Source organism: Tursiops truncatus, chromosome 2, assembly GCF_011762595.2.
Source record: "Tursiops truncatus isolate mTurTru1 chromosome 2, mTurTru1.mat.Y, whole genome shotgun sequence".
NCBI classification, from domain to species: domain Eukaryota; kingdom Metazoa; phylum Chordata; class Mammalia; order Artiodactyla; family Delphinidae; genus Tursiops; species Tursiops truncatus.
The window spans coordinates 168601940-168620275 of record NC_047035.1 but is presented as its reverse complement, the minus strand read 5'-3'; the positions used below and the strand labels follow the sequence as shown (position 1 = coordinate 168620275).

At 40.7% G+C, this 18336-nt stretch overlaps 1 protein-coding gene across 2 annotated transcripts in view; it reads left to right on the top strand.

The window, feature by feature from the left end:
• The first annotated feature begins 1385 nt into the window (after positions 1-1385).
• FRMD4A (FERM domain containing 4A) overlaps positions 1386-18336 on the top strand; it is a 382372-nt gene continuing 365421 nt past the window's right edge. Inside the window, exon 1 of one of the 2 annotated variants that reach the window (XM_073801675.1) lies at positions 1386-1509. In XM_073801675.1, the coding sequence (XP_073657776.1) occupies positions 1444-1509 (66 nt within the window). In that variant the 5' untranslated portion in view covers positions 1386-1443. Of the gene's footprint in view, positions 1510-12390; positions 12564-18336 lie in introns of those variants that run through there. The other variant, XM_073801678.1, reaches the window with a different exon arrangement.

Below are 18336 nucleotides of genomic sequence, written 5' to 3'. Positions count from 1 at the left end.
GATTATTCAGTTCAGCAATTATTTAGGGAACAGAACAGAACTCACTTAGTAGACCAAGACTGTTTCTGTTAGAACACTCACAGGAAGGATGGCCACCGTAGGCTTGACAACCAAGTGTTCCTGAGAGATTGACTCAGGCCTGAAAACTTGTCCAAAGTAATGGTCTTTCTTAAGATGTAAGCTTTCAGCCTTAAAAGGGAAGGATGTTCTGACAAAGGCTACAACCTAGATGGACTTTGAAAGCATGATGCTAAGTGAAAGAAGCCAGACACAAAAGGACAAATATCGCATGATTCCTCTTATAGGAGGTATCAAGGATCGTCAAACCCAGAGAGACAGAAAGTAGCATGGTGGTTGCCAGGGGCTGGGGTCAGGGGGTGGGGAGTTGTTTAATGGGCGTAGAGATTGAGTTCTACAAGATGAAGAGAGTTCTGGAGGTTGGTTACACAACAACGTGAATGTACTTAACATTCCAAACAACACACTTCAACACAGTGAAGATGGTCAGTTTCATGCTGTGTGTATTTTACCACAATTAAAATCTTTTAAGTTAAAAAAAGAAGACGACGACGACGACGCTGCAGCAAACTTCAGAAGCAGAAAAGGAGGAATGGCCTTTGCAAGATTGGATTGTCTTTCACTGGCAGAAGCTTGAGGAGTTGACACAAGAGATTCAATTTTTTTCCTTGAAGTTTATCTACTCTTGAAGAGGAGGGGGCGGGGAGGACGCAGGACGGGGGAGAGTCTAAGGAGCTAATAATATTCTGAGGAAAAATTTCGTTTCCTTGTTTTTCACAAGACTATGTGCTTTTCTGTCGTCGTGTACAGACAAGGTCTGATGGGTGTCTCACAAAGAACCATTGATGGCGTGTCTGTGTGAATTGCCCTAGCATTGGTCACAGCCAACTTCTGTAGGACCCACTGCCCCCATTCTACAATACGCTCCAGTGTGTTTGGCCGTTCATGAAAGGTCACAAACGAACTGAGAAATGGGCTGGAGTCAAAAACATGTGGCCCTATAAATATCAGTCAGACGGTTCAGTCCATTTTTTCCCACTCTCCCTACTCACCCCATCTTGCTTTCTCTCTCTCTTTCACCCACTGCCAGGGCTTCCCTGTGTTTCCTACTGCACCTCGGACCGTGAAGTTACCAAGAGCCAGGCAGTAGCTGGATTCTTCACCTGGTGACATCACTTTGTGCCCAGTCTGGTCCCACAGCATCCTTAATACAGCTTCTTCTTTTTTTTTTTTTCAATCCTTTAATATTTCTGGCTACGAAGCTCCAGCCGGACAGTCTGCAATGCTCTGTTCTCTTTTGAGGGTTTCCGCCTCCCATTAGCAGCGATTCTGCCTTGTGACTAATTTGTCTCCGCGTGTTCTGAGTGGAAGAGTGTGCAAGTTTGGGCCGTCAGTGGGGCCTCCTCGCCCATCGGATCATTCGTTATGACTTTAGCTGCCAAACTGGAGGACTTTGAGGTGACGCTGGAACACCTGCTCATGGATGTGTTTGTAAGTAAAGGCAGACCCTCTTCTGCCACCCTCAGAATCTTCCTGTCCCCATCACTGAGTCTGATTCTCTTCCACAATCATACAATGCTCACCATGCTGTTAATTTCTTCCTTGTGGGCCTTTGGGGGGAGAAAACCGTAAGTGCCTGAGCTGTGCGGATTGGTCTGTTACAGATTACATAGCAGAGAGGCAGCTTTTTAAACCAAGTAATGTGCAGAAGTCGAATGAATGGGGTGAAGAAATAGAAAACATTTGCCAGAAGAGACCAAAGCAGTTTCAGAAGGCATTGCCTAGGAGAATCAGATTCATTTGTAAAGTGAAGTCATCGCTCCTGCAAAACGGGAGAGGGTATACTGAAAAGTCTGTGCTTTTCCAATGGAGAAGGCGGAAGACAGGGTAGAGTGAGAACTCCCCTCTCCAGCGCCTGGATCCCTGCCTCTTCCGTAGGTGTTAGGTTACCAAGACTTCCTCAGGAGTTGATTTTATGGGGTGAGGCTGTTCCAGTGACTCTCTTTTAAAGAAAAGGCAGCTGACAAGGACACTTCTGTGCCTGTGATGAGCTCAGAAACACAACCTTTGAAAACCCCTGGCGTTCATAGCAACCCAAACAGCACTGCTACCTCCGCGCCGACCACGATCTTTCTCAGTCTTCTCTGGAGGTTTTCTGTCCGTGATAGGTCTGTCTGTTTTGCGTTCTTGGCGGGAGCTTAGGGAACTCCAGACTGTGTGAAACATGCAGGTGGTAACCCAGCTGGGAGGTGTTCTCCTTCCAAGAACAACACCGGCTCTGCCCTGGGAAAGGCAGCTGGGGTAACACTTTGAGGACAGGCTAGTCTGCCTGTTGAATCTGGAAAAGGCTTTTAGAGGGTTGGCTCTTGCTATACTATGCATCACTGAGGCCCTTTCAGGAACCTTTCGGGGAATGGTGTGTTTTGGCAGACGTGAAAGTCTGGGGTTTTTTTCTTTATTAATTTATAATTTGTCTTCAAATTGAGGCAACATGATGCTGGCAGGATTCCCAGAGGGAATCAGCCTTTCCAGGGCTGGGTACCAGGATCTCAGTGACTCGCGGCCGTTCTGACTGTAGGCTCGGGAAGTTATGCCTTAAGAAAGAAAGCTGTCAAGAATGGAGAGGGTCCTTCTGGGTTTCCAGTGATGGGAGATCCACGGCCGGCATCCTTCCTTTACCTGAAGTATAAATAGAGACTGAACAGCAGAATGGGGAGTTTCTTTGATAGCTGAGAGCCTCTGCCTGCCGTGGTAGGGGCTGGTGGTGGGTGGCAGTGGCTCTGGGGTCCCGTGGCGGGGGGTGTCTGTGGCATACCAAAGGGTTGGGGTGAGTTTGGTTTGGAGGGGAGGAAATTAATCCAGAAGCTGTTTTATTTAAATACCACAAAGTCATTAATGCGTTGCCCTTCTCTCCTTAACTGCCCCCATCCCTGTGCTCTTTCCCCAATACTTCCAGCTCCATAATCTTGTTTGGAGGCTGCTGGAGGGGACTGCAGTCATACACTCCATCCTTTTCGGTAAACACAACCCATAATTTCACAGCACCGGGTTAGGCCCTTACTACCTCTCACTTGGACTAACCATCTAATATTCCCCTGCGTCCAGCGAACCTCCTCCGATTCATCCTACCATCATCGTCTCCAGATCAACCTCCCCACACTATTTTTTTAATTTATACAAAATACTTTTAGACTAGGTGTTAGATTCACAGCAAAATGGAGCAGAAAGTATGAAGATTTCCCATATCCCCCCGTCCCCGCACACTCACTGTGGATATCCCTTACAACAGTGGTACATTTGTTACAACTGATGGACGTACACTGACACATCATTATCACAAAAAGGCAGTATTTTACATTAGGGTTCATTCTTGGTGTTGTTTGGACAAATGTATAATTACATGTATCCACCACCGCTGTATCACACAAGATAGTTTCACTGCCCTAAAACTCCTCCGTGCTCCATCTGTTATCCATCACTCCCCCTAACGCCTGGCAACCACTAATCTTTTTACTGACTCCATAGTTTTGCCTTTGCCAGAGTGTCATATAGTTGGAATCATACAGTATGTATCCTTTTCAGATTGGCATCGTTCACTTAGCAATATGATTTTAAGTTTCCTCCATTTCTTTTCACGGCTTGATAGCTCATTTCTTTTCAGTGCTGAATAATATTCCATTGTATGGATGTACCGCGGTTTATTTATTCATTCACCTACTGAAAAACAACTTGTTTGCTTCCAAGTTTTGGCAGTTATGAATAAACTTCTGTAAAAATCCATCTGCAGGCTTTTGTGTGGACATAAGTTTCAGTACATTTGAGGAAATACCAAGGAGGTTGACTGCTGGATTGTATGGTAAGAGTATATTTAGTTTTGCAAGACACGGCCAAATTACCTTCCAAACTTGTTGCGCCATTTTGCATTCCCATTGAATGAGAGCTCCTGTTACCTCACATCCTCACCAACATTGGGTGCTATCAATGTTTTGGATTTTGGCCATTCTAATAGGTATCTCATCATTGTCTTAATTTGCATTTCTTTAAAGATATATGATTTTGAACATCTTTTCATGTGCTCACTTGCCATCTGCATATCTTCTTTTTTTTTAACATCTTTATTGGAGTATAATTGCTTTACAATGTTGTGTTAGTTTCTGCTGTATAACAAAGTGAATCAGCTATACATATACATCTGTCCCCATATCCCCTCCCTCTTCTGTCTCTATCCAACCCTCCCTATCCCACCCCTCTAGGTGGTCACAAATCACTTAGTTGATCTCTCTGTGCTATGCAGCTTCTTCCCACTAGCTATCTATTTTACATTTGGTAGTGTATATATGTCAATGCTACTCTCTCACTTCGTCCCAGCTTACCCTTCCCCGCCCCTGTGTCCTCAAGTCCATTCTGTACGTCTGTATCTTTATTCTGTCCTGCCCATAGGTTCATCAGAACCATTTTTTTTTTTAGATTCCATATATATGTGTTAGCATACAGTATTTGTTTTTCTCTATCTGACTTACTTCACTCTGTATGACAGACTCTAGGTCCATCCACCTCACTACAAATAACTCAATTTCATTTCTTTTTATGGCCGAGTAATATTCCATTGTATATATATGCCACATCTTCTTTATCCATTCATCTGTCGATGGACACTTAGGTTGCTTTATGTCCTGGCTATTGTAAATAGTGCTGCAGTGAACATTGTGGTACATGACTCTTTTTGAGTTATGGTTTTCTCAGGGTATATGCCCAGTAGCGGGATGGCTGGGTCATATGGTAGTTCCATTTTTAGTTTTTTAGGGAACCTCCATACTGTTCTCCATAGTGGCTGTATCAATTTACATTCCCACCAACAGTGCAAGAGGGTTACCTTTTCTCCACACCCTCTCCAGCATTATTGTTCGTAGATTTTTTTAATGACGGCCATTCTTACTGATGTGAGGTGATACCTCATTGCAGTTTTGATTTGCATTTCTCTAATGATTAGTGGTGTTGAGCATCCTTTCATGGGCTTGTTGGCAATCTGTGTATCTTCTTTGGAGAAATGTCTATTTAGGTCTTCTGCCCATTTTTGGATTAGGTTGTTTGCTTTTTTGACATTGAGCTGCATGAGCTGCTTGTATAATTTGGAGATTAATCCTTTGTCAGTTGCTTCATTTGCAAATACTTTCTCCCATTCTGAGGGTTGTCTTTTCATCTTGTTTATGGTTTCCTTTGCTGTGCAAAAGCTTTGAAGTTTCATTAGGTCCCATTTGTTTATTTTTGTTTTTATTTCCATTTCTCTAGGAGGTGGGTCAAAAATGATCTTGCTCTGATTTGTATCATAGAGTTTTCTGCCTATGTTTTCCTCTAAGAGTTTGATAGTGTCTGGCCTTACATATAGGTCTCTAAACTATTTTGAGTTTATTTTTGTGTATGGTGTTAGGAAGTGTTCTGATTTCATTCTTTTACATGTAGCTGTCCAGTTTTCCCAGCACCAGTTATTGAAGAGGCTGTCTTTTCTCCATTGTATATTCTTGCCTCCTTAATCAAAGATAAGGTGACCATATGTGCATGGGTTTATCTCGGGGCTTTCTATCCTGTTCCATTGATCTGTATTTCTGTTTTTGTGCCAGTACCATACTTTCTTGATGACTGTAGCTTTGTAGTATAGTCTGAAGTCAGGGAGCCTGATTCCTCCAGCTCCGTTTTTTTTCCTCAAGATTACTTTGGGTCTTTGGGGTCTTTTGTGTTTCCATACAAATTGTGAAATTTTTTGTTCTAGTTCTGTGAAAAATGCCATTGTGTCTTCTAGTTTTCCTCATACAGGACTTTTGTCTCCTTAGGTAGGTTTATTCCTAGGTATTTTATTCTTTTTGTTGCAGTGGTAAATGGGAGTGTTTCCTTAATTTCTCTTTCAGATTTTTTGTCGTTAGTGTATGGGAATGCAAGAGATTTCTGTGCATTAATTTTGTATCCTGCTATTTTACCAAATTCATTGATTAGCTCTAGTAGTTTTCTGGTAGCATCTTTAGGATTCTCTATGTATAGCATCATGTCATCTGCAAACAGTGTCAGTTTTACTTCTTCTTTTCCAAATTGGATTCCTTTTATTTCTTCTCTGATTGCCATGGCTAAAACTTCGAAAACTATGTTGGATAATAGTGGTGAGAGTGGGCAACCTTGTCTTGTTCCTGATCTTAGTGGAAATTTTTCAGTTTTTCACCGTTGAGGACGATGTTGGCTGTGGGTTTGTCATATATGGCCTTTATTCTGTTGAGGTAAGTTTCCTCTATTCCTACTCTCTGGAGAGTTTTTATCATAAATGGGTGCTGAAGTTTGTCAATAGCTTTTTATGCATCTATTGAGATTATCATATGGTTTTTCTCCTTCAGTTTGTTAATATGGTGTATCACATTGATTGATTTGCGTATATATATATATTTTTTGCTTTTTATTTCTAGCATTTTCATTTTATTCTCATAGTTTCCAGCTCTCTCCCAAAATTATCCATCTGACTGCGCATTTTCCTCCAAAATCTTTAACATTTAACATTTAAGTTATTGTAAATATTCTGTCTGATAGCTCCAACATCTTTGTCATATCTGAGTCTATTTTTCTTGCCCTCTTTGCCTCTTGACATTGTGTCTTTTTTCCTTGCGTCTCCATGTGCCTTATATATATATTTTTTCATTTTAACATCATTATTGGAGTATAATTGCTTTACAATGGTATGTTAGTTTCAGCTTCACAACAAAAAGAATCAGATATATATATATATATATATATATATATATATATATATATATATATATATATATATATATATATGTTCCCATATCTCTTCCCACTTGCATCTCCCTCCCTCTCACCCTCCCTATCCCACCCCTCCAGGCGGTCACAAAGCACCGAGCTGATCTCCCTGTGCTATGTGGCTGCTTCCCACTAGCTATCTACTTTACGTTTGGTAGTGTATATATGTCCATGCCTCTCTCTCGCTTTGTCACAGTTTACCCTTCCCCCTCCCCATATCCTCAAGTCCATTCTCTAGTAAGTCTGTGTCTTTATTCCTGTTTCACCCCTAGGTTCTTCATGACATTTTTTTTTCTTAAATTCCATATATATGCGTTAGCATACGGTATTTGTCTCTCTCTTTCTGACTTACTTCACTCTGTATGACAGACTCTAGGTCTATCCACCTCATTACAAATAGCTCAATTGCGTTTCTTTTTATGGCTGAGTAATATTCCATTGTATATATGTGCCACATCTTCTTTATCCATTCATCCGATGATGGACACTTAGGTTGTTTCTATCTCTGGGCTATTGTAAATAGAGCTGCAATGAACATTTTGGTACATGACTCTTTTTGAATTATGGTTTTCTCAGGGTATATGCCCAGTAGTGGGATTGCTGGGTCATATGGTAGTTCTATTTGTAGTTTTTTAAGGAACCTCCATACTGTTCTCCACAGTGGCTGTATCAATTTACATTCCCACCAACAGTGTAAGAGGGTTCCCTTTTCTCCACACCCTTTCCAGCATTTATTGTTTCTAGATTTTTTGATGATGGCCATTCTGACTAGTGTGAGATGATATCTCATTGTAGTTTTGATTTGCATTTCTCTAATGATTAGTGATGTTGAGCATTCTTTCATGTGTTTGTTGGCAGTCTGTATATCTTCTTTGGAGAAATGTCTATTTAGGTCTTCTGCCCATTTTTGGATTGGGTTGTTTGTTTTTTTGTTATTAAGCTGCATGAGCTGCTTATAAATTTTGGAGATTAATCCTTTGTCAGTTGCTTCATTTGCAAATATTTTTTCCCATTCTGAGGGTTGTCTTTTGGTCTTGTTTATGGTTTCCTTTGCTGTGCAAAAAGCTTTTAAGTTTCATTAGGTCCCATTTTTTTGTTTTTATTTCCATTTCTCTAGGAGGTGGGTCAAAAAGGACCTTGCTGTGATTTATGTCATAGAGTGTCCTGCCTATGTTTTCCTCTATGAGTTTGATAGTTTCTGGCCTTACATTTAGGTTTTTAATCCATTTTGAGCTTATTTTTGTGTATGGTGTTAGGGAGTGATCTAATCTCATACTTTTACATGTAGCTGTCCAGTTTTCCCAGCACCACTTATTGAAGAGGCTGTCTTTTCTCCACTGTACATTCCTGCCTCCTTTATCAAAGATAAGGTGACGATATGTGTGTGGGTTTATCTCTGGGCTGTCTATCCTGTTCCATTGATCTGTATTTCTGTTTTTGTGCCAGTACCATACTTTCTTGATGACTGTAGCTTTGTAGTATAGTCTGAAGTCAGGGAGCCTGATTCCTCCAGCTCCGTTTTTCTTTCTCAAGATTGCTTTGGCTATTCGGGGTCTTTTGTGTTTCCATACAAATTGTGAAATTTTTTGTTCTAGTTCTGTGAAAAATGCCAGTGGTAGTTTGATAGGGATTGCATTGAATCTGTAGATTGCTTTGGGTAGTAGAGTCATTTTCACAATGTTGATTCTTCCAATCCAAGAACATGGTATATCTCTCCATCTATTTGTATCATTTTTAATTTCTTTCATCAGTGTCTTATAATTTTCTGCATACAGGTCTTTTGTCTCCTTAGGTAGTTTTATTCCTACATGTTTTATTCTTTTTGTTGCAATGGTAAATGGGAGTGTTTCCTTGATTTCACTTTCAGATTTTTCATCCTTAGTGTATAGGAATGCCAGAGATTTCTGTGCATTAAGTTTGTATCCTGCTACTTTACCAAATTCATTGATGACCTCTAGTAGTTTTCTGGTAGCATCTTTAGGATTCTCTATGTATAGTATCATGTCATCTGCAAATAGTGACAGCTTTACTTCTTCTTTTCCCATTTGGATTCCTTTTATTTCCTTTTCTTCTCTGATTGCTGTGGCTAAAACTTCCAAAACTATGTTGAATAATAGTGGTGAGCGTGGGCAACCTTGTCTTGTTCCTGATCTTAGTGGAAATGCTTTCAGTTTTTCACCATTGAGGACGATGTTGGCTGTGCGTTTGTCATATATGGCCTTTATTATGTTGAGGAAAGTTCCCTCTATGCCTACTTTCTGCAGGGTTTTTATCATAAATGGGTGTTGAATTTTGTCAAAAGCTTTCTCTGCATCTATTGAGATGATCATATGGTTTTTCTCCTTCAATTTGTTAATATGGTGTATCACGTTGATTGATTTGTGTATATTGAAGAATCCTTGCATTCCTGCAATAAACCCCACTTGATCATGGTGTATGATCCGTTTAATGTGCTGTTGGATTCTGTTTGCTAGTATTTTGTTGAGGATTTTTGCATCTATGTTCATCAGTGATATTGGCCTGTAGTTTTCTTTCTTTGTGACATCCTTGTCTGGTTTTGGTATCAGGGTGATGGTGGCCTCATAGAATGAGTTTGGGAGTGTTCCTCCCTCTGCTATATTTTGGAAGAGTTTGAGAAGGATAGGTGTTAGCTCTTCTCTAAATGTTTGTTGGAATTCGCCTGTGAAGCCATCTGGTCCTGGGCTTTTGTTTGTTGGAAGATTTTTAATCACAGTTTCAATTCCAGTGCTTGTGATTGGTCTGTTCATATTTTCTATTTCTTCCTGATTCAGTCTTGGCAGGTTGTGCCTTTCTAAGAATTTGTCCATTTCTTCCAGGTTGTCCATTTTATTGGCATAGAATTGCTTGTAGTAATCTCTCATGATCTTTTGTATTTCTGCAGTGTCAGTTGTTACTTCTCCTTTTTCATTTCTAATTCTATTGATTTCAGTCTTCTCCCTTTTTTTCTTAATGAGTCTGGCTAGTGGTTTATCAATTTTGTTTATCCTTTCAAAGAACCAGCTTTTAGTTTTATTGATCTTTGCTATCGTTTCCTTCATTTCTTTTTCATTTATTTCTGATCTGATTTTTATGATTTCTTTCCTTCTGCTAACTTTGGGGGTTTTTTGTTCTTCTTTCTCTAATTGTTTTAGGTGCAAGGTTAGGTTGTTTATTCGAGATGTTTCCTGTTTCTGAAGGTAGGATTGTATTGCTATAAACTTCCCTCTTAGAACTGCTTTTGCTGCATCCCATAGATTTTGGGTCGTTGTGTCTCCATTGTCATTTGTTTCTAGGTATTTTTTGATTTCCTCTTTGATTTCTTCAGTGATCACTTCGTTATTAAGGAGTGTATTGTTTAGCCTCCATGTGTTTTTATTTTTTACAGATCTTTTCCTGTAATTGATATCTAGTCTCATAGCGTTGTGGTCGGAAAAGATACTTGATACAATTTCAGTTTTCTTAAATTGACCAAGGCTTGATTTGTGACCCAAGATATGATCTATCCTGGAGAATGTTCCATGAGCACTTGAGAAGAATGTGTATTCTGTTGTTTTGGATAGAATGTCCTATAAATATCAATTAAGTCCACCTTGTTTAATGTGTCATTTAAAGCTTGTGTTTCCTTATTTATTTTCATGTTGTATGATCTGTCCATTGGTGAAATTGGGGTGTTAAAGTCCCCCACTATTATTGTGTTACTGTCGATTTCCCCTTTAACCACTGTTAGCATTTGACTTATATATTGAGGTGCTCCTATGTTGGGTGTATAAATATTTACAATTGTTATATCCTCTTCTTGGATTGATCCCTTGATCATTATGTGCTATCCTTCTTTGTCTCTTATGATAGTCTTTATTTCAAACTCTGTTTTGCACAGGGAGATCAGCTCGGTGCTTTGTGACCTGCTTGAAGGGTGAGATGTGGAGGGTGGGAGGGAGGGAGACAGAAGAGGGAAGAGATATGGGGATATATGTATATGTATAACTGATTCACTTTGTTATAAAGCAGAAACTAACACACTATTGTAAAGCAATTATGCTCCAATAAAAATGTTAAGAAAAAAAAAAACAACTCCATTTTATCTGATATGAGTATTGCTACTCCAGCTTTCTTTTGATTTCCATTTGCATGGAATATCTTTTTCCATCCCCTCACTTTCAGTCTGTATGTGTCCCTAGGTCTGAAGTGGGTCTCTTGTAGACAGCATATATATGGGTCTTGTTTTTGTATCCATTCTGTCAGTCTTTTTCTTTTGGTTGGAGCATTTAATCCATTTACATTTAAAGTAATTATCGATATGTATGTTCTTATTACCATTTTCTTAATTGTTTTGTGTTTGTTTTTGTAGGTCTTTTCCTTCTCTTGTGTTTCCTGCCTAGAGAAGTTCCTTTAGCATTTGTTGTAGAGCTGGTTAGGTGGTGCTGAATTCTCTTAACTTTTGCTTGTCTGTAAAGGTTTTAATTTCTCCATCGAATCTGAATGAGATCCTTACTTGGTAATCTTTGTTGTAGGTTTTTCCCTTTCATCACTTTAAATATGTCCTGCCACTCCATTCTGGCTTGCAGAGTTTCTGCTGAAAGATCAGCTGTTAAATTTATGGGGATTCCCTTCTATGTTATTTGTTGCTTTTCCCTTGCTGCTTTTAATATTTTTCCTTTGTATTTAATTTTTGATAGTTTGATTAATATGTGTTTTGGCATGTTTCTCCTTGGATTTATCCTGTATTGGACTGTCTGCACTTCCTGGACTTGATTGACTATTTCCTTTCCCATATTAGGGAAGTTTTCCACTATAATCTCTTCAAATATTTTCTCAGACCCTTTCTTTTTCTCTTCTTCTTCTGGAACCCCTATAATTCAAATGTTGGTGCATTTAATGTTGTCCCAGAGGCCTCTGAGACTGTCCTCAATTCTTTTCCTTCTTTTCTCTTTATTCTGCTCTGTGGTAGTTATTTCCACTCACTTATCTGTTCTTCTGCCTCAGTTATTCTGCTATTGATTCCTTCTAGAGAATTTTTAATTTCATCTATTATATTGTTCATCATTGTTTGTTTGCTCTTTAGTTCCTCTAGGTCCTTGTTAAACGTTTCTTGTATTTTCTCCATTCTGTTTCCAAGGTTTTGTATCATCTTTACTATCATTACTCTGAATTCTTTTTCAGGTAGACTGCCTATTTCCTCTTCATTTGTTTGGCCTGGTGGGTTTTTACCTTGCTCCTTCATCTGCTGTGTGTTTCTCTGTCTTCTCATTTTGCTTAACTTACTGTGTTTGGGGTCTCCTTTTCGCAGGCTGCAGATTCATAGTTCCCATTGTTTTTGGTGTCTGCCTCCAGTGGGTAAGGTTGGGTCAGTGGGTTGTGTAGGCTTCCTGGTGGAGGGGAGTGGTGCCTGTGTTCTGGTGGATGAGGCTGGATCTTGTCTTTCTGGAGGGCAGGGCTGCATCCGGTGGTGTGTTTTGGGGTGTCTGTGACTTATTATGATTGTAGGCAGCCTCCCTGCTAATGGGTGGGGTTGTGTTCCTGTTTTTCTAGTTGTTTGGCACGGGGCGTCCAGCACTGGAGCTTGCTGGCTGTTGGGTGGAGCTGAGTCTCAGCATGGAGACGGAGATCTCTGGGAGAGCTCTTGCTGTTCGATATTATGTGGGGTCAGGAGGTTTGTGGTAGCCCGATGTCCTGAACTCAGCTCTCCCACCTCAGAGGCTCAGGCCTGACACCAGGCCAGAGCACCAAGCCCCTGTCAGCCACACAGCCAGGTACGTGGGGATTTTCTTGCCTTTTGGGAAGTCTGAGGTCTTCTGCCAGCGTTCAGTAGGTGTTCTGTAGGAGTAGTTCTACATGAAGATGTATTTTTGACGTATTTGTGGGGAGGAAGGTGATCTCCACGTCTTACTCCTCCTCCATCTTGAAGGTCCCCCTGCAATAGGAGACTCCACTGGAGACACCAACCTCCATCCGCGAGAGCTAGAGGTGCAGAGGCATTGTTTTCAGAGGGTTTGCAGCTTGCTTTTTTTTTTTTCTTTTCCCTCGTGCCTCGTCTAGTTTCACTTGTTCACAGGGTGCTTCACGCAGAGGCCTCACACGTGGCACGTCAGATCAGCGTGCCCGGTGAGAAATGGCTGTGCTGACACTTCTGTATATCTTCTTTGGTGAGGTGTCTGCTCAGGTCCTTTGCCCATCATTCTTTTATATATAAATTTATTTATTTATTTATTCATGTATTTATTTTTGGCTGCGTTGGGTCTTCGTTGCTGCGCACAGGCTTTCTCTAGTTGTGGTGAGTGGGGTCTGCTCTTCGTTGCAGTGCAAGGGCTTCTCACTGCGGTGGCTTCTCTTGTTGCGGAGCACGGGCTCTAGGTGCACGGGCTTCAGTAGTTATGGCACGCGGGCTCAGTAGTTGTGGCTCACAGACTCTAGAGCACAGGCTCAGTAGTTGTGGTGCATGGGCTTAGCTGCTTCAAGACATGTTGGATCCTCTTGGACCAGGGCTCAAACCCATGTTCCCTGCACTGGCAGACGGATTCTTAACCACTGCGCCACCGGGGAAGTCCCCTTTGTCCATCTTAAATCTGGCTGTTTGTTTTCTTATTGTTGAGTTTTAAGAGTTCTTTGTATATTTTGATACCAGTCATTTGTCAGATATGTCTTTTACAAATATTTTTTCCCAGTCTATGAAGTTTCTTCTCATTCTCTTAATATTATGTTTTGCAAAGCAGAAGTTTTTCACTTTAATGAAGTCCAGCTTATCAACTCTCTCTTTCATGGATCTTACCTTGGTGTTATATCTAAAAAGGTATTACCATATCCAGGGTCATCTAGGTTTTCTCCTATATTATCTTCTTGGAGTTTTATAGTTTCACGTTTTACATCTAAGTCCGTAATCCATCTTGAGTTAATTTTTGTGAAGAGTATAAGGTCTGTGCCTAGATTCATTTTCTTGCATGTGGATATCCAGTTGTTCCATCGCCGCTTGTTGAAAAGATTGCCTTTGCTCCATTCTATTACCTTTGCTCCTTTACCAAAGAACAGTTGGCTTTATTTATGTAGGTCTATTTCTGGGCTGTCTATTCTGTTACATTGTTCTATTTATCTATTCTTGTACCAATGCCATACTGCCCTAATTAGTGTAATTTTCTAGTAAGTCTTGAAGTTAGGTAGTGTCAGCTCTCTGACTCTGTTTTTTTTCCACCAACTAATCTGGGTCTTTTGCCTCTCCATATAAATTTCACAATCAGTTTGTTGATATCCATAAAATAACTTGCTGGGATTTTGATTGAGATTATATTAAACATATAGATCAAGTTGCGAAGAACTGACATTTTGACAATATTGAGCCTTCTTATCCATGAACATGGAATATTTCTCCATTTATTTATTTCTTCTTTGCTACCTCTCATGAGAGTTTTCTCATTTCACTCATATAGATCTTGTACATATTTTGTTACAATTATACCTAAATTTTTCATCTTGGGGGGTGCTAATGTAAATGGTAATGTATTTTTAATTTTAAATTCCACTTTTCCATTGCTAGTATATAGGAAAGCAATTGACTTTTGTATATTAACTTTGTATCTTTTAACCTTCCTATAATCACTTATTAGTTCCAGGAGTATTTTTGTTCTTTCAGATGTTCTACATGGACAATCATGTCATTTGTGAACAAAGATAGATTTATTTCTTCTTTCCACATCTATATAACTTTTACTTCTTTTTCTTGTCTTACTGTATTAGCCAGGACTTTTTCAGTAAGATGTTGAAAGGAATGATGAGAAGGACAACCTTGGCTTGTTCCTGGTCTTACTGGGAAAACTTCAAGTTTCTCACAAGTATGATGTTAGTTGTAGGTTTTTGAGGGTATTCTTTATCAAGTTAAGGAAGTTTACCTCTAGTCCTAGTTCACTGACAGTTTTTATCATGAATGGGTGTTGGATTTTGTCAAAATCCTTCTCTGCATATACTGATATGATCATGTGATTTTTCTTCTCTAGCTTTTTGATATGATGAAATACATTAGTTAATTTTTGAATGTTGAAACAGCCTTGTGTACCTGGGATAAATGCCACTTGGGCATGGTATATAATTCTTTTTATACCTGTTGTATTCAATTTGGTAATACTTTGTTGAGTATTTTTATATTTATGTTCATGAGAGATATCAGCCTGTAGTTTTCTTTTCTAGCAGTATCTTTGTCTGGTTTTGCTATTAGAGCAATGATGGTTTCATAGAATGATTTAGGAAGTCTTCTCTCTGCTTCCATCTTCTGGAAAAGATTGTAGAGAATTGGTGTACTTTCTTCTATAAATGTTTGGTAGAATTCACCAGTGAATCCATCTACCCTCTGGCTTCTCTCAAGTTTTTTTCTTTATCATACATGCACCCCTATGTTCATACCAGCACTATTTACAATAGCCAAGACATGGAAGCAACCTAAATGTCCATTAACAGACAAATGGATAAAGAAGATATGGTACATATATACAATGGAATACTACTCAGCCATAAAAAAGAATGAAAATATGCCATTTGTAGCAACATGGATGGACCTAGAGATTATCATAAGTGAAGTAAACCAGAAAGAGAAAAACAAATATCATATGATATCACTTATATGTGGAATCTAAAATATGACACAAATGAACTTATCTGTGAAACAGAAACAGACTCAGGAGACATAGAGAACAGATTTGTGGTTGCCAAGGAGGAGGGAGGGTGGGAGAGGGAAGGACTGGGAATTTGGGATTATCAGATGCAAACTATTATATATAGGATGGATAAACAGCAAGGTCCTACTGTAGAGCACAGGGAACTATATTCAATATCCTGTAATTAAACCATAATGGAAAAGAATTTTTTTAAAAAAAAAGATATTTATCTTTGATCTTCTGAAGTTTGACTCTGATACGCCTAGGTGTAGTTTGGTTTCTTGTGGGGTGTGTGATTGTGTGTGTGGTTTTGTGGTGGGGGGGTTGGTTTGGGGTTTTTTTAGGTAAGGGGGGGATTTATGTGGTTTGGTATTCTCTGAGCTGTCTAGATCTGTGGTTTTGTGACTGACACTGAATTGGGGGAAATTCTCAGTCGTTATTTCTTCACACGTTGCTTCTGGGTTTTTTCCTCTCTTTCTTCTCCTATTCCCATTATGCATATGTTTCACATTTTGTAGTTGTCCCACAGTTCTTGGGTATTCTATTCTGTTTTGGGGGGTTTTTTTCCAGTCTTTTTTCTCTTTGCTTTTCAGTTTTAGGAGTTTCTGTTGTCATTTCCTCAAGCTCAGAGATTCTTTCCTCAGCAGTGTCCAGTCTACTGCTGAAACCATCAAAGGCAATTCTTCATTGCTGTCACAGTGTTTTTGATCCCTAGAGTTTCTTTTTGATTCTTTCTTAGAATTTCCATCTCTCTGTTTTTGTTATCTGTCTGTTCCTTTATATAGTCAGCTTTTTCCATTAAGGCCCTTAGGATAAAAATCACTGTTTTTGTTGTGGTTGTTATTGTTTGTCTGTTTGTTAGTTCCTGGTCTGATTTAATGCCAACATTCCTGCCCTAGCTGACTCTGGCTCTGATGCTTGTTCAGTCTCTTCAAACTGTTTCTCGCCTCTGAGGATGCCTTGTAACTCCATGGTGGACATGATGTACTGTGTAAAGAGACCTGTGGGGAATAGGCTTTTAGTGACGTGGTGGTGAGGCCAGCGATGGGGCATTCTACACTCCTACATGAGGTCTCAGTCTTTTAGGAGCCTGTGCCCTTGGACTGTGAACTTCACAGTACTTCTCAGGGATTTTCCCTCCTTTAGGTGCGACAGGATGGGTGGAGCAGGGAGCTGGAGTGGGCATTTCCCTTCCCCCAAGTAGGTTACACTCTGATACAACCTCAACTGTTTAGGCTCTGGTGAAATATTTTCTTCTGCTTAAGAACAGAATGCTCTGATGTGTCCCCACATACACATCCCTAAAGAATACTGAGAATGAGTTTCAACATCACACGGACTTGAGGTCTCAACCCCAGGTTGGCAGGCACTTAATCTTTCTGAGCTCTGATTTCCTTGTCAATAAAGTGTAGGTAATACTACCCAGGTTACAGGATCACAGTGAAGTTTAGAGAGTTCATTTAGAGCAAGTGCCCAGGGCCATGCCTGATGCAGAGGAGGCACTGGGCAAGTGAGTCTTCTTCTTCCCTATGCCTCCCCTGGAAAAGGCATTGATTGGCTTTAAGTCCCTAACCATAAAAAGTAATTTCCCATTTCTTCGCCCTTAAAGCTCTCTCTCACTCTCACCACCTAACCTTCCCCTTTGAATGATCAGGGATTTGGGTTCTGTCAAGGCACAGCACTGGCTCCCTGCCTCAACCAGATCTGCCTGTGGCCGTTTCTCCCGCCTGCTTCCAAAGTGGCAGGAGGTACCCGGTCCTGAACTCATGCAGCAGCCGGCAGGGGCACTGGGCACGGGCTGCGCTTGGCTTCTGCTCTCCAGCTGGGCTCTTCTGGTGGGGCCATTTAGCAAGGGGACCTGGGTCTCCACCTCCCAGAAGAGAGCCAGGGAGTGTTCGACATCCCATAGGGCTTAGGAGGATAAAAACCCATGTAAGAATGAGGGGACGTGACATCTACAGCCCAGTGTCCCCCCTCTCCGCCTTCCTAGGGACTACAGGCATTCTCACGTGCGTCTGATTGTCTAGAAAGAATATTTGCTTTCGAGTGCCATTAGCCTTGGGTTTCCTCCATAGCTCATTAGACTGTCATCTCACTATCTCAAGAACAGCTGTTTCCATATTGACACTTCCTTTCCAGGATTATGAAGGGCCGCTGGGGGTTTCGTGGGAATGCAAGGCTTCTGCAAGATGAGATAAAAGGAACACATCAGGCCTGGTGTTTTGTAATTAGTCGTCACCAGTCTGGGGCCCTTGTAGCTGAGATGCTGCCGGGTTCACAAGAGAAAATAACACACACACGTGTGTGTACACGTGTTCGTGCACACATACGAACACACACAACACCACACTGAAGTAAAGAGCTCAAAAGGTGACATCGGGACTTCCCTGGCGGTCCAGGGGTTAAGACTCGGCGCTTCCACTGCAGGGGGCACCGTTTTGATCCCTGGTCAGGGAACTAAGATTCCACATGCCACGTGGCATAGACAAAAAAAAAAAGAAGGTGTGATCAGTCAAAAGCATGAATGACCCTTCAGGACTGGTTCCAGAACTGATGGCAGTGCCCTTGCTGATGTATTTGTCTTTCTCCTTTTGTCTGTCTAGCCTCATCTTTTTTCAAAGGATTTAAGGTGCTCCTTTCCGAGGTATAGTTTAAAGGCTAGGTGTTCAGCAGCTATTTCAATAGCAGATCTGTGGACGGAGAGCCCTGTAACATACACTGAAGGAAAAGAAACCAGACGAAACGAAGCAGGTCTCCTGAAACCTTTACTTGTTGGATTAAGTAACCTAGCATCTGGACTCAGATCTGTCCATTCAGAAAGAGGCCAGGCAACCCAGGTCTCCTTCCACAGCCTGGTGTCTGCTATCTGCATTCCATGCACACCTTC